At 36.5% G+C, this 26,767-nt stretch overlaps 1 protein-coding gene across 5 annotated transcripts; it reads right to left on the bottom strand.

Moving 5' to 3' along the window:
• Positions 1 to 564: 564 nt before the first annotated feature.
• LOC132126133 (GRAM domain-containing protein 2A-like) lies at positions 565 to 26,253 on the bottom strand. 5 transcript variants are annotated; one of them, XM_059537207.1, is made up of 12 exons: positions 26,076 to 26,246; positions 21,919 to 22,020; positions 13,688 to 13,745; positions 12,112 to 12,184; positions 11,074 to 11,177; positions 8,545 to 8,643; positions 5,722 to 5,793; positions 5,556 to 5,618; positions 5,165 to 5,342; positions 4,085 to 4,178; positions 1,304 to 1,411; positions 565 to 1,221 (listed from the first exon to the last, which is right to left on the bottom strand). In XM_059537207.1, the coding sequence occupies exons 1-12, from the start codon at positions 26,171 to 26,173 to the stop codon at positions 1,218 to 1,220; spliced, it is 1,053 nt and encodes a 350-aa protein (XP_059393190.1). In that variant the 5' UTR covers positions 26,174 to 26,246; the 3' UTR covers positions 565 to 1,217. The 5 variants fall into 5 exon arrangements, 4 of the variants coding, with proteins under 4 accessions (XP_059393190.1, XP_059393208.1, XP_059393217.1 ...); XM_059537225.1 differs by lacking the exon at positions 26,076 to 26,246 and adding an exon at positions 25,353 to 25,587; XM_059537218.1 differs by lacking the exon at positions 565 to 1,221 and having other exon boundaries at positions 1,300 to 1,411; positions 26,076 to 26,248.
• Between the last annotated feature and the right edge of the window lie 514 nt (positions 26,254 to 26,767).

Genomic DNA, 26,767 nt, shown 5'->3' with positions numbered 1-26,767 from the left:
TGTGTACAATATTTAATAAAATGCGTTAATAAGTTAAATTTACATTAAGAATTTTACAATTGCAAATTGTATTTTACAACAATTACATACTGCATTATCCCCTACAATACAACTGAGACAGTGCCATCTGAGAGCGTTTGTCCCTCACAATAAAATTTATAGAACTTTGATCATAAAACAAAACATTTAAATATAATCTTATTATGACATATATTCGGGAGATATAAAGTGACAATGTTATTAGTAGAATTCTGCTATAAAGATCATGGATTTACATCAAAAGCTATCAGAATTCCATTTAATTCTGGCCGTTTAAATCAGAAACTGAACCAAACTGTTCTTGTTTATTTTTTTCACAGTTTGGGCCTCTGTGTATGTTTTTTCATACTATATGAGCCATAAATGCCTCATGCATTTATATGACTCAGAATGCAAACATCTTTTTCAGTGGTCCAATAAACCACTCAGCTGAAAATAAATGATTTTCTTACTCTTGTATTAAATGTCAAGATTTACATGCTTAAACATATGTACAACAGGTTTTTAGGAATCAACAACATCACATGAAAATGCACTATTTTATTGCCCATGAATTCTACAGCTTCGAGATTTAATGTTGAGCAAACATTCAATTTGACATAAACATTCTGCCCAGGTCACTGCCTTGAGTCGATTAAGCTGTGAACACATAGTAAGACTGATGAAGACCTGATCACACCACATGTAGACTGAGATATGTTCATAATGCTGTCATCTAAATCCTATTGGAAGAGCTAGGACATGGCAAGTGGCTTGCATATAAATAAATAAAACAATCTTATCTAAATGTACTGAATTAAATCCTGAGCTATAAATATTCAAGATATTTATAACCTATTGAAAGTCATTCCCCTGGTTTAATGTAGAGCGACTGATACATTTGCCCTTATTAGGTGACAAGTGACCACAAGAAGAGTTTTTGTTGATGGAAACAGAGCCTTCAGTGTAATAAACAGGGCTTGACGTCCACATTGACATCAGGTCCTTTCTTCACAGAATGAGAACACTTCCAGTCTTCTGTTCCTAAGTCAGGCTCATTGTTAACACAATCTGAGATGTACTTTGCATGAATACATAAGAGAGTTTTTTTGCATAGTTGCAAGGTGGCCACAGAGAGAGAGAGAGAGCGCCAGCGCTGGACCGACTTCTCTGTAAAGTGCAGTGGTGACCGTCAGTGGTTACCTGTGTGGGCAGACAGACAGCGCTGGTAAATGATCTGTAAGAGCGGAGTGACTGGCGTAAGACAGTGTGGAATTACATTTACCTCTCTCTGAGAGTCAGTGCAGGGTTGTTACTGAGGAAAGAGAGCTGCTGCTCCAGGCTGCAGACACGAAAGGCCAGGTAACACGACGACAGGATGAGCAGGATAATGCTAGGAGACAGAAGTCAGACTTACATCAACAGCTTGATTTTTAAATGGAAATAGAAGACCAGCGCACTGTAGCTATACGTGACTCGCTTGAAACTAGTTAGAGGGATGAGATCACAGAGAGCCTTTATGTGTGTTCAGCTGGACACTAGATGGCAGTGTTGTGAGTTTTTTTGTGATTCATAAAGGGGGAAAGGGAAATTCAACTTAAACATATATGAACACTACAAAGTCTGTGTGGGACCACCTCATTGGTGGGAAAAAAGCTCTCCTTTAATTATTATACACATTTTGTACACATTAAGTTGTTTATGTAATATAGGTTGACAATTGTAAATAGTTTAACTAATATATTGTAATATATTAATATAATATAATTTAATATGATAATAAATTGAATATTAACTATATAATAAATTTAATATTTACAGTATTATATTATATTATATTATATTATATTATATTATATTATATTATATTATATTATATTATATTATATTATATTATAACATAACCCTGGACTACAAAACCATTCATAAGGGTAAATTTTTTGAAACTGAGATTTAACAACTATTGAAAATCTGGAATCTGAAAAAGAAATCCTAAATATTGAGAAAATTGCCTTTAAAGTTGTCCAAATGAAGCTTTATTAATTAGATATGCATATAACTAATCAAAACCTAAAGTGCCCCTATTATGGATTTTTGAAAATGACCTTTCATGTAGTGTGTAACACAGCTCTAAGTGAATTAAAACATCCTGCAAAGTTTGAAATCTAAAAGTGCACCGTGTATAAAGTTGTTGTCTTTCCAAAGAAAGAGTCGACTCCGAGTCATGAAAATGAGTCGTTTTAAAAACTAATTTTGCGCACAGACCCGGGAAAACTTGTACCTCCCCTCCCCTATGTTCTGGCAGATCACTGTGGCAGATCATGTGGAGAAGAGCTGTGCTCTGCTCTGTGAGGGGAAATCCGTTTGGGTACAGTTAGGGTATGCGAAAAACTCCCAACTTATTTTCTCCAGCTACAAAATGGAGGAGAATAGTGTTGGGAGTTTTTAGACATACCCTGTCTTGGACAGTTGTACACAGAGTATGCATGCGCATTGCAGAGCTAGCCAAGACAAGCAAAAAGTGTATACATTTATTTTTTTAAGAAAATGACTGATCGTTAAGTTGGGACAGATACATTTTTTGCAACTGAAGAAAGGGAGAAATCTGGAAATTTATATTCTGAAAGTGGAGGAATTGTTTTAAAAACTGTTGCCGTCATTAACTCTGTAGCCTACTGTAGCATGCAAAATACGTATTTAGTTGTGTGTATTGTGTTCGCTCTGCACAGCCTGTAGGTCTCTGTCTAACATCAATATCTATTTACTGGCTATTGTCTAGAAATGTATGGATGAATAGTAAATGTTTGTCGTTGTTATTAGTTGTAATTCTTATAAAGAATAGAGCAGTCCGTTCGTGTACACACTGGACTGCTTTATCAATACGTTTCTGCATTGGACTAATGCATATATCATGGCTGTTTGGGTGTTTACCACTGAGCTGTGGGCTGAGTAATGGTGATGGGCGTTCTGTTATTGACATGCGCTGCACGCAGTAAACCAATCACATCAGACCAATCACCAGTTTAGGGTCACGCAAAGGATGGGTTTGGAAAGATTTATCATTAAACGAATGGTTTGGGAGTCATTGAGCAAAAAAGGATCAAATAAATGCATATTTTAAGACAATGAAAGTGTTTTTTGACCTTGCATGCATGTCAACCTGTTGTTGGAGACTCCCAAAACCAAAATAGGAACCTTTCATTACTCATAATAGGGGCACTTTAATATCCTAAGGAATTCTGGCATAAAAGAAAAATCTATAATTTTTACCCATACACTGTTGGCTATTGCTACAATAAATGCGTGCTTCTTATGACTGGTTTTGTGGTCCAGGGTCACATATGATACACATAATTGTAAATAGTTTAACTGTAATATATTGTTTTAATAATTAAGGTTCTGAAAACTGATCGTGTTTTTAATGTATTTATAAATACATCCTAATGTATTTGGTGGGGTGTTTGTTTGAATTTGTCGTTACAATCACTATAATCTGCAGGCCACAATTTGTCATCTTAATCTGTTGAGATTGTTGCTTTAAAACATTTCTTCCGGTAACATCTTAGAGTATTTTCTGAAATCAATCAGCAGACTCCACTGGCATGTGCACATGGCACTGTGAGATCCACTGGACAGACAGTTTACATGCATAGCAGTTTATCCCTACTGCACCACATAAACTACATAAATCAGGCCACATGACGATTGGGACGGATTACTGGAACAGGTGGACTGGCAACCAAATACAAATTTGTGAGCCCAAGTAATGAGAAAATCTCCCCTGCCTCTTTATTTGGTCTATTTATAGAGCTTGGGGAAAAAGTTGACTTTTTACTGAAGTACGTTTAAATGTGCATCCTTTTCTTCTTTGATTTTCAATGGAAGTATTTTGACACAGTACCCACACTTCAAATGAAAGGTGATAAAGTGATTTTTAGTGTTCAAAAATGACAGAAACCACTGAATTATGTGTCTTTAAACAACACACCAGTCTCTGTGACCGCATATAAGCACGAGTGAGAGAACAAGCATGACCACATAGTAAGGATTGTCCAGCCAAACTCACAGCAGGATGAAGAATTTCAGAAGCTGGTACTCCATCTGGCCCAGTTCTGGTATCGTCTCCGTCAGGAGGATCTTCTTGGTTTCCAGACTTTGATCTGAAAATGGACAGAGCATTATCACCGGATGATGAAATGCATGACACATTGATTAAAGTCCCCTTAATTGATTTTTACAATTTTTCTAATTCTGTTATAAATGCATAAAATTAGCATATTAACTACATGGAATATTCATAAAATATCTATATTATATGTGATCTACCCATAACCCTTAGCCACAAAAATGGCTTTTAACATTACACAAACAAGCATTTAAATGTATAGCATCTATTAGTCTTAGCAGAGGCTGGTAATGTTTTATCTCTTCTTTCTAAAATCTCCTTCTGGGCTTAATCCTGTATTGCATAATGGACCCGAGCAAACAGGAGCGTTTCCTGCTTCATGTCCACACACACACTGAGAGAACCAAGCACTCACAACATGAGCAGACACATGACGTCAAACTGAAGTGATCAGCTTGTTCCCCAACAGAACAAAATCATTTAATGGACATTTTTTCATTCCATCTGAGAAACATTTGATAAAATGCGCACATTAACTGCCAGTCTGGTCTGAGAAATTAATCTGCTCATGGCTAATGCATTCCCCGCTGCAGAATTTCACCTGGCTTTATCATCAGCAAGCACGGCACAACAATGACCCGATAATGTGCAAACCTGGGGGATTTTATCTCTCATTAGTGGGCAGTATGTTTATTCTTGTAACGTGATCTCATTACACTACATGTTTATTTCAGTAAGTGCTAGTCTAAAATATGCAATACTGAACATTTCTTCACTTCTATCCTATCATTACCCCATCAAAAAAGGCAGTGTGTGTGTGGGAGTATCATACTCAAATAGATTTTGATTGTCTTATTCATATTATATAAATATAAATATATACTGTATATACGCTATTTACATGTTTCTTCTAGGTACTTAAAAAAAAAAAACTTTTAGAACACCATAAAAACATTACTTAGTATTACTATGGCATCATTTTCAAAAATATCTAAATACCTTTTTTAGTCAGTCACTCACCCTCCAGAGGCTTGTCTGTCTGGAAGGGGGCGTCTACGGCACTCAGGCCGGCGGTGGAGTTTCCCAGTAAGTCAGGAAGAGATGAAGCTACAGACACAACTGATGGCTTCCTCCTCCACTTCAACACTGGAGGAAACTCATCTGGTACAGGAAAAGCTTCAGGGACAGGGAACTCATCCTATCCACAATGGAAATAAGGCCACACTAGGATTCACTAAGCAAGAATTGTGCCCAATTTTTTTCATACATCACTTTCATATAAAAATTCATTTACAGCTTGTTGTCATTGGGTGGCAATACTGTGAATGAAAATTGACCAAATGACAGAGACTTAACACACTTAACACAAGAAAAAACACTTTAATTTCACAGTCTAGACTCTCAAACCTACCAGAGATAAAGAGTTGGGTTCCTCCATGTACTGCTTGAGGCTTAAGATCTTCTTCCCATTGACCTGAATGTCAGACAGCAGCATGATAAAAGCCCACTTGTCATTAGGCTAAAACTGTTTACATGTTCTCAACATATTAGCCCAGAGGTACTGTCTAAACTCTCACCTGTAGATGTGTGCAGATGCGTCTCAACACATCATAAACGCTATCTCTGGACAGCAGAGACACAAATACATACTGTGGGTGGAAAGCACACAAACATATTATCATTAGAGTGAAGAAGTTTAAACAGAGACTACAATACAGTACATGGTGGATTTGGAAAGTTCACTTATATGCCTACTAGAAAATCCAGCTACAGATGGTGTTTTTTTTAAACAAGTTGGTTTCAAACTAGTCCAAGCTGGTCTTTAGATGCTTAACGGTGGAACTATGCTGGAAAATCTTGGACCTTCAAAAAAACAGCTAACATGTGTAAAACACAGCTTCTTTATGACCATAAGCTGGTAAAACCTTGTTATTTCAGCACCTTTAACAGCACCTAAACCAGCTTGGACCACACTCTTAAAAATATAGTTTCTAAAAGGGGATTTTCACAGTAATGCCAATATAAAAGAAACATATTGGATTCCCTAAAGGTGGTTTCAGTGAACAGTTCTTACATATAATCTCACTACCAGGAAAAGGATCATATTTTTAGAGAACATTAAGGGTACATGAAAGCCAATCTCATGAGAGGCAGAGGCTTTATGGATAAGTACAAAACAAATGCATCCTTCAAGTGGAGTCGAAAAATTATGAAATTATGTGCACATGAATGACTAAACAAATTCTCTAAAAGACCCAACTTCTGCATGCATGTTCACATGAAAAACATTTGAAAAAGCATGTTTGCATAGGGCACTGCTAGCAGTGGAAAATTTGCTTCCATTAGAAAAAATTTCAGTTAGTTTCATGCAAATGAATTCATTATTCATGTATAAATAATAAAAAAATCAGCCATGTTAATAATGTACAGTATATAGGTGGTGTATAAGAGATGTGGCTGTATTCACTTGCCTATATACCTGCATAAACGATTGCCAGCATTCAAACTTTATGATTTAGTTGTTTCGTATCCTTAACTTTAATGCATAGTAGTGGCTGCAATAACAACTGCCTAGGATTTTACCAGGTGCACTTCAAAGCAGCTATTTATTATTTTTCACAATGGCCATTTTGTTCTGCTTTCACTGTACAGGAAGTAAATGACTGCCTTAAAGAAATCTAGAATTACTGACTATTCACAGGAATTAATACTCAAAGCAATACCCAACAAGACTGCTTTCAACTGCTATATTCCACAAGTTCTTCAGTCACGAAGCCTTTACTGAAAAGAAGTTGAAGGGATAGTTCACCCAAAAATCTAAATTATGTCATTAATAACTTACCCTCATGTCGTTCCAAACAAGTAAGACCTCCATTTATCTTTGGAACACAGTTTAAGATATTTTGGATTTAATCCATGTCCAGAAAGGTAAGAAAAACATCATCAAAGTAGTCCATGTGACATCAGATGGTCAGTTAGAATATTTTGGAGCATTGAAAACACATTTTGGTCCAAAAATAGCAAAAACTATGACTTTATTCAGCATTGTCTTCTCTTCCGTGTCTGTTGTGAGAGAGTTCAAAACAAAGCAGTTTGTCATATAAGGTTCGCAAACGAATCATTCGATGTAACCGGATCTTTTTGAACCAGTTCACCAAATCGAACTGAATCGTTTTAAACGGTTCGTGTCTCTAATACACATGAATCCACAAATGACTTAAGCTGTTAACTTTTTTAATGTGGCTGACACTCCCTCTGAGTTAAAACAAACCAATATCCCGGAGTAATTCATTTACTCAAACAGTACACTGACTGAACTGCTGTGAAGAGAGAACTGAAGATGAAAACGAGGCGAGCCAGATAATGACTCGGTCTTACGAGTTTGGAACAACATGAGGGTAAGTTATTAATGACATAATTTCGCAAATTGGGCGAACTAACCCTTTAATGCTGGGTCCACGGATACAACCAACAGAAAGAAAAATGACACATGAAATGTCAGTGAATTTCCTCTAGAGATTAATAAGAGTAAATGGAAAAGAAATCAAGTCTGCAATCACAAGACCTCAAAATGAATTCAAACATTTGCATTTTGAACTTTCAAGACCAAATAATTTGCGCCATGCTAGTCGTATTTATAGCTGTATTCTCTTGCTATAGTCACTCTAAAAAATGCTGGGTTGTTTTAACCCAACTTTGGGTCAAATATGGACTAACCAACCATTAGGTACAATTTGTAAATGAGATTTTTAACCCAAAAGTTGGGTTAGTCCAAATTTGACCCAAAGTTGGGTTGAAATAAACCAGCATTTGTTTTTGTGTCGATAATCATTTATTGGAATTTCACTGAAAACGTTTTTGTTTTTCTCTGTTTCAGTACTACAGAAATCAAATAAGACACATACTGTGCACAAATTTGCCAAGATCATAGAATCTGCAAACTTTTCAAGAGATTTCGATCTCAAATGTTTCTCATTAGAATTCTACAAGACCAAATTATCTGAGCTATGTTATCCACATTCATTTCAGTCCATTTCTATTTATCACCAAGAAATTCAAGAAGAAACAGAGACATACAATTTGATCTCCATTAAGTTTCCTGAGCTGTGAAAGCGAAATCACTTGATCAAATCACCAAATAATAATTCATAAAGACCATAATATCTGATAACAAATCAGTCCTTTGCCAGTCCTTGTGTAATTGCCAGCCTACTGAATAATGGTCTTCCTTTCTAAACCAGTCATATTTTGCTGACTTGAATCAACAAAACGCCATACATGCTGACAGTTGTGAGATATGCTGACTGAAGACATAGATTCTGATAGTGCCACAGCATATGCTGACTAAGCTTTGTATTTCAATCTCCTGGTCGATAACCTGGAACCTTGTGGAAACGCACCTTCTGACTGCTGTCTGTGGTGATGGCCAAGCCATTGGGAACCAGACCTGCTGTCTTATGTTTCTTCACCAACCGCACAGACGCAACAGGAATGGCCACCTGAGAGGCAAGAGAAAGTGGCAGAAAAAAAGGAAGAAGTTCCTTGTTTCAGAGTCCATCTTAACTTACAAATTCTTGCACACAACATTTTCTCTTACAAGGATGGAAACTGGACCAGCTAAATCTAATTACTAAATAACATGGTGCAGAAAGAAACGATATAATGTTACGCTTAATTCAGCACAACAAACTGCAATGTGGCCTGCAACCAAAAGTACAAAAAAAACACTGATCACAACACAAACACAACAATGATCATTGCTTATGAATTTGTACATTTGTTCTATGTGATTATTACTATTGAGTTTGTTTTGATGCAAAAATTGTACTACCTTAACCAGAAACATGTCTGTTTGTGTTGTTTTCTGGGGCATTCAGACATTTCTGCACTGACCTTTACAATATTTTATATGTAACAGGCACAAAACTTAAAATGTAAAAAGAATTTCAACGGGTTCGTTATTTTTATTTTATTTCATTTTTATACTCTATTACAATATCTATATAATATTTGAATTAACAATTAACTTTCCATGTTTTGCAATCATTATTGTAATTATATATTGTATAATTATATATTCCAAGTATACAGTAACCTGATTTATTATAAAGTACAGTTAAATTGATACTTTCACAATGTACTCGGGTATTTATATACAACCCGAATTCCGGAAAAGTTGGGACGTTTTTTAAATTTGAATAAAATGAAAACTAAAAGACTTTCAAATCACATGAGCCAATATTTTATTCACAATAGAACATAGATAACATAGCAAATGTTTAAACTGAGAAAGTTTACAATTTTATGCACAAAATGAGCTCATTTCAATTTTGATTTCTGCTACAGGTCTCAAAATAGTTGGGACGGGGCATGTTTACCATGGTGTAGCATCTCCTTTTCTTTTCAAAACAGTTTGAAGACGTCTGGGCATTGAGGCTATGAGTTGCTGGAGTTTTGCTGTTGGAATTTGGTCCCATTCTTGCCTTATATAGATTTCCAGCTGCTGAAGAGTTCGTGGTCGTCTTTGACGTATTTTTCGTTTAATGATGCGCCAAATGTTCTCTATAGGTGAAAGATCTGGACTGCAGGCAGGCCAGGTTAGCACCCGGACTCTTCTACGGCGAAGCCATGCTGTTGTTATAGCTGCAGTATGTGGTTTTGCATTGTCCTGCTGAAATAAACAAGGCCTTCCCTGAAATAGACGTTGTTTGGAGGGAAGCATATGTTGCTCTAAAACCTTTATATACCTTTCAGCATTCACAGAGCCTTCCAAAACATGCAAGCTGCCCATACCGTATGCACTTTTGCACCCCCATACCATCAGAGATGCTGGCTTTTGAACTGAACGCTGATAACATGCTGGAAGGTCTCCCTCCTCTTTAGCCCGGAGGACACGGCGTCCGTGATTTCCAACAAGAATGTCAAATTTGGACTCGTCTGACCATAAAACACTATTCCACTTTGAAATAGTCCATTTTAAATGAGCCTTGGCCCACAGGACACGACGGCGCTTCTGGACCATGTTCACATATGGCTTCCTTTTTGCATGATAGAGCTTTAGTTGGCATCTGCTGATGGCACGGTGGATTGTGTTTACCAACAGTGGTTTCTGAAAGTATTCCTGGGCCCATTTAGTAATGTCATTGACACAATCATGCCGATGAGTGATGCAGTGTCGTCTGAGAGCCCGAAGACCACGGGCATCCAATAAAGGTCTCCGGCCTTGTCCCTTACGCACAGAGATTTCTCCAGTTTCTCTGAATCTTTTGATGATGTTATGCACTGTAGATGATGAGATTTGCAAAGCCTTTGCAATTTGACGTTGAGGAACATTGTTTTTAAAGTTTTCCACAATTTTTTTACGCAGTCTTTCACAGATTGGAGAGCCTCTGCCCATCTTTACTTCTGAGAGACTCTGCTTCTCTAAGACAAAGCTTTTATAGCTAAACATGTTACAGACCTGATATCAATTAACTTAATTAATCACTAGATGTTCTCCCAGCTGAATCTTTTCAAAACTGCTTGCTTTTTTAGCCATTTGTTGCCCCCGTGCCAACTTTTTTGAGACCTGTAGCAGGCATTAAATTTTAAATGAGCTAATTAAGTGGATAAAAGTGTAATATTTCTCAGTTTAAACATTTGCTACGTTATCTATGTTCTATTGTGAATAAAATATTGGCTCATGTGATTTGAAATTCCTTTAGTTTTCATTTTATTAAAATTTAAAAAACGTCCCAACTTTTCCGGAATTCGGGTTGTACATGCCTTAGTTCTTTTGCTGCTGTGCAAAAATATAATTTGATATGATGTTCAGATTGCAAATTAAATGTTTAAAAAATTGCTCTATTTTCTACCACAAATGGCACCTTTTTCCTGGGCATGAACTTTCTAGACATGTTTATAATTATCAGCATAGATGTGACGCTCACCTTGATGTCTTTACCAAAGAGGTTGGCGTAGAAACACAGCCAGTTTCGAGAGATGTAGAGTCGGCCTTGTAGCAGGATGTCTCGCAGCAGGGCGCAGGAGTAAACTAAAGGACGGGGCATAAGTGCACTTATACAAGAGATCTGCAAGTCACGCAAGATGATACTGAACAGCATCAAATTCTGACGTCTTGTTTCACTTGAACTAGCCCAAAGCATCTTGATATCAATGTCAGACAGACCGCAACAGCATAATATCACCAAACACCAACATGAAGATGAACATGAAATTAATTTTGGTCCAAGTGACTGAAAATAGGGGTAATTTAATCCTTGAAATAAATGTTTAAGGATTTTAAAACAATTGAAATATATAATATAATATAATATAATATAATATAATATAATATAATATAATATAATATAATATAATATAATATAATATAATATAATATAATATAATATAATATAATATAATATAATATAATCATCAGGTTTAATGCAATCTTGCGTTCATGCGGCTCCAGTGTTGCTATCAAATCTAAAGAAAAAAATCTAAATTAATGTGCATTTATGTACATAAGCATCTTATGGCAGTGTTATGCTGATAAAAAAAAAAAATTCTATAGATTTATTGATTGATTGATATTTAAACTATATTTAATTATAAAATTGTAAAAAGCTATTACATAGTGTTAAATATATTATATAAAATAATTACACTTGTAAATTGATAATATAATATAATATAATAAGAAGCATGATATGAAGCATTTTTAGTAATAGTTCATTATTGGTACATGTATTATTAAATAGTGTTTTCAGACGGTTGCCCATCTCTGTATGTAATGGACATTTTTATTAACATAGCATGTGCACCATTCTGATTTTAAATAAACGAAACTACTTTAAAGCAACTGCAAGATGTTTCTGAGGAAGCTAGATTATCTGATCATTTCACAAGGTCACATTACAAGGAACGGCAAGATGCAGCAAACTATTACGTAAGAGGATGCAGTGGAAGGACAGTGATAAACTTACCTTTCATCAGGAGCTCTTCTTTGGCAACGCTCTGGAAAAGCTTGTGGTACTGCGCATTGTACTTGCTGACGGTCTGTGAGGAAGTAGAGGAAAGAGAAATCAGCTGCTTCGCACAGCTCTTCTGCAGCCTGGCTCTTTCTCGTAGGGGATGTGAGCTCTGCACCAAGCTGAGCATGCTGACACGACACAAACACTCCACACCAACCGAGAGGCAGCCTCGCAGATACCCCGTTCCTCTCCACTGTCCCGGGACACAAGAGCCAACTTAGCTTCGTCCTCTTCCTGTGAGCTAACACAGAATTTCTTCTTACTTCAGAAGCGTCTCTCTCTCTCTTCCTCTCTCTCGCTCTTTTCACTGCCCAATCACAGACATGCAGCAGAAACACCCACTGCACCTTGACGGAAAAACTTGTGGGCTTGTTTCTAGCACATTTGTCTTCACCAGCGCTCTCTCACTCTTGCTTCCTGCAGCTCAGAGTGTTTCAGAGCAGACTGATGCACAACAGATCATTAGGATAATGGATGTTCATTATGTAGATGGGCTGATCCAGTCCAATTTTTAACCCTGCTTTTAACTACACTGTCTGTTATAAGCTGTAATAAAAGCAATGTCTTAATTCTATAACCAAGGCTAGGGGCCTGGAGGTGTGACAGTATCTTTCATTGTGTCACGTCACTTTTACTCAAACATCCTGAGTAGCAAAGCTGTGGTCACAGAATCTACTCTAAAATCTATCAAATTACTCTGTGACAGGCACCAAAATACATTTTTACGATTTTAATTTTAAAATAAATTTATCGTTGGCAAAAATGCTAGTCAAATGTTACTGGAATATGTTCATACACTGACATAAATGTGTAACGCAGTAATCTGCAGTAATTTTACACAAATAGTTATAAAGAATTGAGAAATAACACTGAAATATTATCTTGTAAAACATACTCCAATAATCTTTGTTTTATTTACAACTTCGAAAAAAAACTTGTTTTAAAGAGGTTAATGTGTTGAACGTTACTCTGCTAGGACACATGAGTGACACTTATCCACTAAAAACTCCATGAATGCTAAAACTGTTAGCAAAAATGCTGCGGGTCATTCCTTGTACAGTATGTGGGGTCTTTTCCACCTCATGACAACTAAAGATATGTTTATTGCTCAGAAAAGAGCACTGGATGTATAAAGAGGTTTTGTTTATCAGATCTCAGTCAAATTTTAAGATAATATTTTGTTGTTGTTTATGACCAGAGGTCAAGGTTTAGCTGCCTGCTGAAGTAAGTCCACCATCTGGGAGCAAAACAAATCTTTCTCCAGTTAGCATATTAACGGAAAGCTGTACAGCTCTTCTTTCTTAGTTTTTGCCATGAAACAAAAGCTGAGGACATGGGGAAATACTTAATCTGATAGAAAATGTATTATAATACTTACAAATATGTAATGTATGTTCCAATATACTTTCTTTTTTTATATTTACATCCAGACCTGTTTAAATATGGTTAAGTGTTCAAATGTTTTTCGGGTCACTGTATTTACAGGTTGGACAGAATGATTTTGAACTGTATGTCATCTGGTACTTACAGATCCACGGTAGCATTTCTTGACGTCCTCATATGACAGATCATCTATTAGATGCACCCTGTGATACAGAAAGAAATATGTAAGAGGATCTGGAAAAATATTAACCTGGATATCCAACATGATGCAGTTTAAATGGGAATGTAATGGTAAAAGCACAGTTTGTGAACTAAAAGGGATATTTTCCTCCACAATATGTAATTTAGTTAGGTAAGCATGAAAACAGTCAGGTTAACCTCAGGATGAATTCATGACAGACAAGCTGATGATCCAAATACACTCATGCTCAGGCCCGAGGCAGAGGGCCGTCCCATAACATAAAGCTCATGACTTTGACACACTAATAATGTTTCCAAAGAAGAGCTCAAGACAGTCACGTGACACATGAAATTGATTTGTGCACAAACTGATTTCTGTTAGACATATTGCTAACACTTTCTATAAAGCATGTATTTATAATACAGGGTACTTATAATGTTAAAGCATTATAATTACTTACACATTTGTGGTTAACTTAAAGAGTATGATTATTTGTAACACAATAAATACCTTATTAAATCTAAATAATTCATAATGGATTATAACGATTATCTCATATCTTGACATTATTTAAGATCATTAAAGATTATAAGATGTACTAAATTATTGTGCAGATCTTCAACAAAGGCAATATATGAGACTTACAATCATTTATAAATATCTGAAATATAATCCATTGTAGTTTAAGTGGATGCAACGTGTTAATTGCGTTATAAATCATCATACTCTTAATAGCTAACCACAAATAAGTATATTAAAACTGTTCTTATGCTTATTTATGAGATGATACAACAAACAAGAAACAAGGTTTTTTATAATGCATTATTAATTCATTGTAATAAGAATACCATTGTAATCTATCATAAACATCAATGAGTTTTGTTATTAAACACTTAATCAACCAATGTGCTTACAATTAAACATTCATTTTGGAGTGAGTTATATTTTGACATTACAACAAAACATGTTGTTTTATATAAAAAAAGTCACTGAGATTTTTATGGTGTCTGCAAACAATGACTGACTGTAGTAGATCCTAATGCCATCAATTTTGGCTAGTAGAATTCCTCAATGGCCGGTCTCTTAAAATTTAGCAGCAAAATTGGCTGGTCATTGCCCATTTGTAGAGTTGAGCTTGGTAACTAATGGGTTACAGGTTTGACATGTCAACTTTTGGCTCCACCGATCGTGTGATTTTAAGGGGGACCACAAGTATATCTGTCCAGTGACTAACCGGTTGGGACACCTGGTGTACTTGACCTTTAAAACTACTCTGCTGCAGTGGGAAGGGAACGTCCTGTAAGTTTCACCGGGAACAAAAGTCAACTTCAATGACAATCCAGAATGAAATAATGACAACTAAGGACATCACAGGCTATCAGAAATCAGATTACAAAATGATCAGTCATTCTGGACTCTAACACTCTTTATTGTACGGCCCCTAAGAGAAAGAGCTGTGGGAACACAGGCATGTGTCCAACAGTGCAGCAGAGAGTCCTCTGGCACAAACACACATCTCACTGTGCTGCTGCTGACAGGACAAATGCATCTGTTATGCTTTTACCATCATTCAGCATAACAGGGAACACCGCTACACCCACACTCGTGAACAGAAACATGTTTCTTTTCACACATCATTGTTGCCGAGAAGATAATATTATGTCCCCTTAGGCCGCTGCTGTTATTGCTGCACTGTGCTGCTGTATCCAATAAAAACGAGCATCTGAGTCTATTATAGATGATTCTATATTCCTTTTGTCACCATTTCAACAGAGAAACAATGCCTCATGTAGCGCTGAGTGAGCTGCAAACATTTGCATGCTTTAATTAAATAATAAAACCAAATAGAAATCGCCAGCAGTATCTCAGTAGTGTGTGAAACACAATATGCTGTGTGAAGTGGGGGTTTATTTTAGAGCAAGATGTCATGTGGTTTCCTGTGTGGCAAGCTGGTGGCATTCTACTCACTTAATGTGAAAGAATATGGTGTGCAGAAAATACCAATTGTCTGTACACAGTATGCACCTAAGTCATAGGTCTATTTGTAGTTTTTAAAATGTACTGTCTTTTGCCTTGGATGAAAAAATAAATTGAACATCAGATACACAACAATTGTGTATTTCCCCTCTCTTCATAACTTTTTGCCTTCGTCAGTACATGTCAATGTTATTACAGCCAAAATTACTTACTATATGCACATCCTGAATACTTTAAAGGGGTAGTTCACCCAAAAATGAAAATTATTATTATTTTTTTTTAAACATACCCTTATATGTCTCCATTTAAGAACTGTATGACTTTCCTTCTTCTGTGGAACATAAAATAATATATTTTGAAAACTATTCATGCAGTCGACATAACTAAATCTGTTTGGTTACCAACATTCATCAAAATATCTTATTTTTTTGTTTCACAACATTTTTGGGTGTACTATCCCTTTAATCATGCACATTGAGCTATAATATTAGTGAACTGTAGTATAGTGCTTTAAAATAATCTGTTTACTGTCTTGTACGAACTTATTTTAAAGTTTCAGCCGAGGTCCTGTCTGTTGGCAAATCTGCATATTGTATTTGAGAGCCATGGCCATTGGCTATTGCTCCTGAATATTTAATTAGGTTGGCCTGCAAGCAAGGAAGGCTTATGAGGACTTTAAATATTTATTGTAAATAAATTCATAGCAGTTATAGTTTTTCAGGGCCATATTTTTCATACTCAGAAATGTATTTTGTAGTTCTAATAGTACTTAGGCAAAGAAATCTCACTAACAATTAAAATTCTCAAGCTACCTATTATGTAAATGAGTGTGTTTCTTCATCAGAACAGATTTGGAGTGGAATGGGTCCTGTGAGAATCTTTCAGGGCAACGAATCCTCTGAATTGAATGGGTGCCGTCAGAATGAAAGCTGAAACAGCTGATAAAAACATCACAATAATCCACGAGTAATCAACATGACTCTAGTCCATCAGTTAATATCTTGTAAAATGAAAAGCTGCATGTTTGTAACAAACAAATCCATCATTTAGGTGTTTTAACTATAGCTTCTGGCCAAAATATGAGTCCATAATTCATAATGACGCTTCCTCAGTGAAAAAGACCATTCCCTGTTATTCTTTCACATCATAATCCACCAATATATTTGTTTAGAACTGTTTTTTCTTGTAAGGAACTAGATTATAAAAACACAGCTTTTCACTTCACAAGACGTTAACTGATGAACTGGAGTCGTGTGGATTATTGTGATGTTTTTATCAGTTATTTGAACACTCATTCTGATGGCACCCATTCACTGCAGAGGATTTATTGGTGAGCATATCTACCAGTCAAATGTAATGCTGTATTTCTTCAAATCTGCTCCAATGAAAAACTCATCCCATCATCTTGGATGGTCTGAAGGTGAGTAAATTTACACCATTTTTTTTTTATAGGCTTGGCTCTGGTGTCATGGCATATACAGGCCATCTTTAAAGACAACTGTGTCTAAAATTAAGAACAATTTATTCAGCAGCCTCAAACTACTTTTAAATTCAAGTTTTTCTTTGTTATTTAAGCATAGTTATATAATAATTCCGCTTCCAGATACCTTAAAAATGACAGAAAGATAGAGCGAGAATACAATTGCTGTGTGTTTTGTGCTATCCAGACATGAGTCAGGCGCTCTTATTATGCTAGGCTCAGGCATTGTGTTGACTGCAGCATGTCATGGTTGCAGGCTCATCTTGCCCTGCCTGCGGAGGTGGAGAGTTACCAGACTGGCAGGGTGTCTGTATGCCCTTGGCTGAGGTTCTGCATAGGCAGACTGATTAACAGCCAAACTGCATCTAGAGCCAGAAAGGGAATATGTCCCAGCGGTAGTGTACAGTCAATAATTCATCTAGAAGCAAGTAAAAGGGGACAAAGATCATCAAACTTGGATTTTTACAGAGGAAACACGATACAGCCTTTGCGATACTGAGCTGTTCAGTCATTCTGCCCTGTGGACGTCAGCTCTTTGAACAGAACAGATGACTGTGTGAGCACATGATATAGTGCTCAACTAAACCACATCTGGAAACATTCCTACAATTACACTCCGCCACAGAACAGGCTTATATAAGAAGTGCACTACACATATTATGGAAAGTTCAATACGAATTCTTAAATAAGTGAATCTTAAAGGAATAGTTTAACCAAATTTGATGAAAATGTACACCCCCTCAGGCCATCCAAGATTTAGATGAGGAATTTAGCTTTAAATCACTTTCTCACCAATAAATAATCTGCAGTGAATGGGTGCCGTCCAAACAGCTGGTAAAAACATCACAATATTCCACAATTAATCAGCACAACACTTATCTACCAATTAACCTTTTGTGAATATAAAAGCTGCATATTTTGCTGGCAGAAATAGTCCATAAAATAATAATAATGCTTTCTCCAGTGAAAAAGTCCATCCCAATTGTCCTCTTACTCATATATGTTTAGAACTGTTTTGGAATTTTTTCACAAGTAAACAATGCTTGATGTTTTCATATTTCCCTCCTGATTCAGACAAGATTTTTTTCACTGCATGGAGAAAGCAATACTGTGGAAAGAGGACTCATTTAAAGTTAAAAAGTCTTAAAGGGTTAGTTCACCCGAGAATGAAAATGTGTCCCATCTTCTACTCACCCTCGAAGCATCCTAGGTGTGTGTGACTTTCCTCTTTCAGAATAATCCAATCGGAGTTATATAAAAAATTGTTCTTGCTCTTACAAGCCTTTCAATGGGGATAAGCGGGTGGTTGTTGTCATCAGTTCAGAAGACATAAAAAAAAAACCGCATCTGTAATAAAACGTCCCTCACACAGACCGGGGGGTGAATAAAGACCCTAGAGTAAGGAATCTTTGTTTCCTTTGCTCCCACATTTCCCAGAGGCATGCGCTCGATGCATACATCTTCCATCTTCCTCCTGCACGTCTTACAGTTCCCAACAGTCAGCAGAAGTGAGAAGTGAAGAAGTTTGAAAATCTGGATATTTATCTCACAAAAAAGCATGGATTCACTACAGGGGGCCTTTATTACCCCCCGGAGCCGTGTGAGGGACGTTTTATTACAGATGCGTGCACTTTATTTCATGTCTTCTGAACAGTTCAGAACAAACACCCGCTTACACCCACTGAAAAGCTTGGAAGAGCAAGGATAATATTTAATATAACTCCGATTGGATTATTCTGAAAGAGGAAAGTCACAAACACCTAGGATGCTTCGAGGGTGAACTACCCCTTTAATGATGGATTTGTTTATTACAAACATGCAACTTTTTACCTCACAGGATGTTAAATTGATGAACTGATGGAATCATGTGTATTACTTGTGGATTATTGTGATGTTTTTATCATGTCTTATTTGAACTCTCATTTTGGCGGCACTGCAGAGGATCCATTGGTGAGCAGTTGTTATAAAGCTACATTTATTCACATCTTGCCCCATGAAGAAACAAATTTGGAGGACCTGCAGTTGAATAAATATTCAGCATATCTCATTTTGGGGTGAACTAACCCTTACATTTATGTCAGGTTGGATGAATTTACCATCAGTAATAAGTGTGACCAGATTTTTTACTTGGTACCACATCAATGTTAAGCATACAGTTGAAAGACTGAAGTTTACCATATGTAAACAAAACAGTAAGAGTAGATCATAATAAAATGAGAGCTATCTGTGAACATGCTTTACAGTAAAAATCATATTTCTTATCGTGGCCTAGTCGGGAAAGTCATGGCCTAGTGGTTAGAGAGTTAGACTCCTAACCTTAATGTTGTGGGTTTGAGTCTTGGGCTCGCAATACCACGACTGAGGTGCCCTTGAGGAAGGCACTGAACCCCAACTGCTCCCCATGTGTGCTCCCTCACGGTGTGTGTGTGTGTGCACTTTGGATGGGTTAAATGCAGAGCATGAGTATGGGTCACCATACTTGGCTGTATGTCATGTCACTTATCATAAGATGGTATTATATAGAAAGGACAGCTGATTAAGTAAGTGATTGTATTAAACCTACAGGCTGCAACAATATAATTTTTTTTGTTGTGAATGAATTATATGTTAACAGTCTAAAAGAATAATAAAAAAGATAATTTATCACATATATATATATATATTTATTTATGTCAGCATTTGACCTCCTGTAGTTTGTCTCCATGCCTCTAGAGGTCCCCTGTGTTCCCTTCTGTCTAAGTTCTTCTTTGTCTACTCTTGTTAGCGTTATCCAGGTCACCTGCAGTGTTGCCAGATTTTTGGTTTGGCGGTTTTCAAAAATATAAATTGTATAGGCTAATTGGCTAACAAACAAGCTCAAGTGTGCATATACTACATCCGAACAGTCATCACGTTGTTATAAACTGCAGTGCAGAGGTGCTGATGCTGATGTGAACGTCGCGGCCGTACTTTTAGCCAATCACTAGTGATCTACAGACACACGTGATGATTCATGAGCAATAACAGATCTAATTTTAAATGTATGAACTGTATGAGTGATCATAATGCCTAAATATATGTTACATGGATGGTAAAGAGTGGGAGAGTGTTTTAACACTCAAAACATGAATTACACCTGTTGCGGGAAAGATGACACCAAGACTCTAATATTACTGCAACTCCTAAAATAGAGCACAGTTAAATTATTTAATTTATAACATAATCTATTTATATCTAATCTATATCTAAACGATCTTGTCTTTTATCTTTTAAACAGTACAGATTGGTATATCTTCTTAGTTTTGACTGTGCAAATGTAATGTTCTACAATATGAACTTCACAAAAGACTAAAGCCCCTATTAGGACGGTATTGTTTCTCATGTGGACCGCTGTGAAAATAAATTTACATACCACCTCAGTGATAAACTCATGGATTCGGATGGCGATTATTATTGTTGTTGTTAATTTTCATACAGTATTTATCAATGAATGGCAACACAGTTTTGACTGTTATATGTGTAAATAAACAAGTGTGAAATACCTAATTACGTTGCTTTCCCTATATTGGACACTTATGCATTTAAATTCTGACTGTTGACATTGAAAATGATGCATATGTTTTTTCGAGGGTATCGGTAAATCAATTGTAAATCAATCAAATGTTTTGAAGGTGACTGCTTGCATAACCTATTTTAATCATATTCGGTAATTGCTTTAATGTAGCTATTTGCCACCATTTGATCCATGGGAAATTTATCTAACTTTATTATTTAGTTTTAAGGAGTTAAAATGGCTCTTAACAGTTAAAGTTAAAGTTTTGGGTGGTTTTTTGTTGGAGTGGGCGGGTTTTTGTGAGCTTTTGGGCTGGATATCGTCCATCCAATCTGGCAACACTGGTCACCTGTGCCTTGTTTCTTAGAGTATTTTTTTAGCTGAGTCTTTCCCTTTATTTGACACTTGGTTTTTGAGTCCAGGCTGTGTGCTACCAGCTCTGTATTTACAGGTCCTTCCAAGTCTTTCCATGCTACCCCAAGTATTCCTTGTTATTTGATTTTTCACATGCTCTAGTTTTGTTTTCTCCCCTCGTGGAGTTTTTATTTTCCCTTGTGGTTTTGTTTCCCAATTATCTCTCATGTTATTAATTCATGTTATTAAAGTCTGAGAAGAACTTTTGTTGGATTTTTAGCTTGCAAAGTCCTTTTTTTTTAAACCAACATTGCTTGGAGTACTGCCTTGAGTATTTCAATTGGGTCCAACATCTCAGCCTTTGTGGCCTAGTGGCAGATCTCTCAGCCACCACACCAGAGACCCGAGTTCTAGCTTTTGTTTAGCGTTTACTTAAGACCAGTTAAAGGAAGTGAAGCAAAACCAGATTCTGTAGAAAAGAGTGAAGTGATGTTTCCTTGTGAGAGTGTGTCACTTCTTGCCTTGACCATTTCTTATGACTTCCTGGTCACAAAAGCTCATCTATTTTCTAAATAATTTGTACTGTGTAGGGTCACTGACACTGAAGCATCTTATGACTGTGGGGAAAACCCAAACCTTCCAGGACAGGACATGCAAACAGAAAGACCTTCTGACTCAGCCAGAAGTCGAACCGCAGACACTCTTGCTGTTAGACAACAGTTTTACCAGCTATGCCAAGAAGCCACACACTTTCATCAATCACTAAAATACTTGAAACTTTCAAAATAGTTTAAACCCAGATTATATAAAGGCGAAGTTGAGTCTACCATTACCAGTCAAGTCATAACTTGCCTGAAGTGCATGTCATCATCCTTTGAGGGCTCTGACTGATCGTGAGGCGATAGGAGCCCGACATCCTCAGCCTGATCCTGATGATCACTCATGGTCTTAAGCCTGCAACACCCAGAACAACACATCACACACACTTCTAATGAGCCAACAAGAAAAGTCAGTCTTTTCCCACTGCTATTTCAGGAATACAATTAAAAAGGTGTGATAAATGGACCACTGCTGCACTGAATGTTGCTTGGGCCTCTTCTCTCCCTTGTTATTTTTAATTGGGAAGCTTCATTAGGATGTAGTTTAAGTCATCTGTGTGTGCACTGACAGACTGTTTCCTGTTTTTGAAGGTCACACCATTTGATCCGCTGCTTAATGCACCCCTGGAGAATTAATGCATGCTGCTACGTCACACATATATGCAGCTGGTGTACTGCACCTCCAAATCACTTAACTAGCAGTTATCCTGCTGACATAATGCTAAATGCATCTACAGGACAGAAATGAGAGGAGGGCTTGTTTTTAAAAATACAAAGCGAAATACACAAACAAGAGGATTAAACAGCCAATGCATGATAATTGTAAAGAGATGACAGTTAACAGTTAAACATTAATGTTTCATGGGCTTTAAGGGGTCATATCATACATATTTTGTTATTAATATATTCTTTATTATAATTTAGTTTTTTCATAACCCTTTTTTCACTCTCTCTGTTCCTTAGAATGAAGGGTATTTTGTGCTGCTGTGCCTTAAAAAAAGCTTTCCCTTCACACAGCAAGTTTTGCTGTGTTATATTATACTTTAAAATAATTCTTGGTCACTGAACTCTGATCTGTACTGTATTGAAATCCATGACTTCATAAAAAAAAGCAGATTATGTCATGTAAATAAACCGTGTTTTAGTGATGACATGATATTATGCGTAATTGCAGGGGCCACAGTTAATAATAAAAATTACAAAACGCACAACAAAATTACTGAATCTTAACTCTTAAAAAATAAAATATAAAAATAAAATCAATTTAAAAAAAACAAAATATCAGGAAAATAACACTGATGGAAATTAATAAAATTAAATATTTAAAAATATATATTTTTTATATCAACCTGTAATAACTTATACCTGGTAAAAACAGAAGAAAATAGATATTTAAAAAATAATGAAATTAAAAACACCTGTATCCTGTGCTCACAGATGACTAGAAAATGCATGTAAAGATGTCTTTTTTTTTTTTACTTATAATACAAATATAACAAAATTTAACTCATATATAAAATAGAAGAATCCTGCACACTGCTATTGCTTGCAAATCAATTTTAATGCAACATTTCAGTCATGCGACCTTTATCAGGTATTGTTTTCATAAACAAACTAACAATTTAATTTTAATTGATGATATTAAGTAATATAGGCCTAATTGTATTATTTTCAAATACTATTAGCTTCTGTGGGGGGTCTGGAGTCAAAAAGATTGATAACCACTGATGTACATTATAGTGTACATTATTGGCACACTGATAAACATGTCACAACTACATTTGTGAAGAGATTTCAGGGGAAGCCATGCTTTACGTGTAATCTTAAAAACGATCACCATTGCAGTGCATGCCATACATCTAAACGGCCAATCATGTGTTGCTGTATACATCTGTCTGGTGAAGAGGGGGTGGTTAGCTTCAGCAGATCCTATAGCTCCGGGTTCTGAACGTTTGTTTTTCATATTATGACCTGTTTTATTTGATGATATGAAGCCTTTAATAATGACAGAGCTGTCTTAAATGTGGAAGGTTAATCAGGGCCCTTCTTTCTCGCTATATTAGTGCGTGTTTACTAGGCTGTAACATCACAGGATAATTGCTAATCCATTCAGCCAAATCAACTTTAGCCTACAGGCACAGAAGCCTCTCTTAAAGACACACCGCCATTTTTTTGAAACCTGGCAATGACACGGATTACAAAATTGGCACATGCTGAAAAAAAGGCATGAGTGCTTGACAAGGAAGCAGTATTGCACATGTTTTGCAACTCTTCAGATACAATAAGCCACAAGCCATAGTAACTAAAGTGCTCAAAAATGAAATAAAAAACAATAAAAGAACTGCTGTAATTTGTTCATGTTAATGGTTTACAACGGGCAATGACGGGAGGTTGGCTGTATTTGTGTAAAGGGCCCTCAGGGGGGTTCACAGCAATAACAGAGAGGCAGCTGTACTGCAGGAGGCTAATGGGCCCTTTCTCATCTACATCTGCAGGCTGTAACTGCACCGCAGGCAGTTGACACACAAGAGAGCTTTCTGATGGATCCTTTGCAAGCCATCCACATTGTATTTTTAAGTTTTTTTTTTTTTAGTAACAGTCAACAGTTAAACTTTCATTTTGACAATGCTGGAGCCTGGAACACCTTCAAAAACATTTAGCTTCCTCTGCCCTTATAAACATGATCATATTTTCTCTCAAAATACCCATGGTACTGCATTTATTGTTATTACTGTAAAATCATAAATTGGGTCACCTTATTTATGATTTTGGTATTCTGGCAAAAAAAAAAAAAAAAGGTTATTTCTTGAAACACTGAACTGTCATATCTCATCTGGTGACATATCACTGTAAAGAACTGAGCAGATTCTCCCTGGGAGTGACCTACATTACCGTCTTAACTCAGTCTTAGCTCCTGGGGGCCTGCTCCACTGGCCTTTCCATTTATAAACGTTTATACAAAATTTGTATAGAGTGGATATGCTTCGACTAGTTAAAATGACTTGCAGAATGAAAATAATTCTGTTTAGTGTTTGGTACAGTCTAAAAGGGGGGAAATGTATGGTGTTTCATTGTAGAGTAAATCTGACTTGGTGTACACAGACGAGACTTAAATTAAAACTGGTGTGATGTATAAGTTAATTAGACTAAATCCATTTTATAGCAGCCTAGACTTCTAAAACCACTAAAGCAACGCTTCCGAGCAAATTCCAAATGTAACACTTTAACTAACATAGTGTCAAATTATTTGTTAATAATAATATATATAAAAAAGGCCATAAATCGCGTGTTGTTTACGAATGCCAAGCAACGTGGCAACTTGGCACATTAACATAGCTAAAAATAATTAACGTAATTAGTGTGCAGTCACAGATTTGCGTAGTGTTTTGATATTTATTTTTATATTTGACAACGGCTTGTATGTGGCTCAGACTGGAACTAAAATTAGGATTTACTCAGGTGGAATGAGGTCAGTGCAAATCAATGTGAATTTATCGTCAGACAATTAAATCACATTGATCAAAATTATCACCAAAAATCAAACTAATACGTATGCATCGATCTAACAAAATCCAATGAGCCATCCGAGCCTGTGCGCGCGCAAACAATATTTTGTGAATGTGAATACAAAACAGGAGACGTCACTACGTTCGCCAATATAGTGAGTTGAGGTTAGTTGACACGTACCTGACGGACAGGAAATATCCAAACCCTCGCTCGACGTATCCCATAGAGTTGTGTCAGTGTAACGAAAAAGCCATCATTAGCGGTGTTATAATAGTCTGAGCTCATAAAGAGTCATAAGTCTGATGATAGTGAGCGTTATGTAGAGTGATGTCTTATGAGAGCCGTAGCGTCAGCATTATATCACTCGCGCTGTTATTAGGAAGCTTCAGGAAATCTCGCCGGATTTACTGCTCGGTATGAACGCACACACCTACATTATACAGACTGACTGACTTCATGAAGCATTCATTTTCCTAGTCCAGCCACATTCGACAAGGGCTGACAAATAAATACAGGCGCATATGTAACGAAAAGTTTCATGTAACTTAGCTTACTATCAAAGACAACAAAAATTTTAAAAAGAGGGATATTTCATTTAGATCTTAAGTTTAGATTAAAAACCAAGATGTACATGAACAAATGTACATAAAAGATTGTGTAAATTGAGATGTTCACAGAGATCAAAACCAAAGTGAAATTGCAAAAAATTTGAAGTACAGCCTGATGTGTTTGAGCATGAATGCAAATTACACAGAGATCAGTTGAGCTTTTAATATCTTAAAGTTCAGCATTAATAAAAGATACATTTATAGGCCAACAACCAGTACACATACTATTATGCATCTGAGCAACAGATTAATTGAAAAACCAGAAGACTCTTAAGACATTGCACTGTGGCCTCACCGTTCACGGGTGCGACAGGTCCTGATGCTGTGACCATGGGGGCGTCTCTGTGGCTCAGGCCCCTCCGCCGAACTGGCTGCGTATATAGTGCATCCCATGAAATCCCAGATGTCCAATGCAGACTTGCTTAGCAGCAAGAAGAAAAGTCTACTTCCATGCCCTTGCAGGATATCTGAGGAAAAGTCATTGCCTCAGCATCTCCCTGCCTCCCTCCCCTCCCCCTCCCAGCAGCCATAATCAGATTTTACATTCACACTCCACAAAATCATCCCCGCATAATCTCCACTTCTGCATCACGTTGCACATAAACGTGCCTTTTTTGTTAGAGACAAAACACTTTACACAAGCTGAAAGGGCTTTATGGTTCATACTGTGCAAATACTCAGATGATTCAAAACAATGACCCTTTCAGACATTTCATTGTTGTCATATGACAGTCTAACAGCATTAGAGATAGTGAATTAAAATGCTAGGGATTTTGAATTTCATGCATCCAAGATATTAAACGGTGAAGCTTTTCCATTATTTCCAGCAACTGAAGAAAAAAGGCCTGCATATTTCATGGAAAATAATAATAAAAATACAAGTCAATGAAAATTCTGCAGTGCACATACAATTTTCTAGTGTTTCATTGACTAACCTTCATTGCATAACCTCTATAAAATGCTTTTTAAAAACCATTATCCAAAATT

Source organism: Carassius carassius, chromosome 3 (genome assembly GCF_963082965.1).
Source record: "Carassius carassius chromosome 3, fCarCar2.1, whole genome shotgun sequence".
In the NCBI taxonomy this organism is placed as follows: Eukaryota; Metazoa; Chordata; class Actinopteri; order Cypriniformes; family Cyprinidae; genus Carassius; species Carassius carassius.
This window is presented reverse-complemented; position numbering and strand designations above follow the sequence as displayed.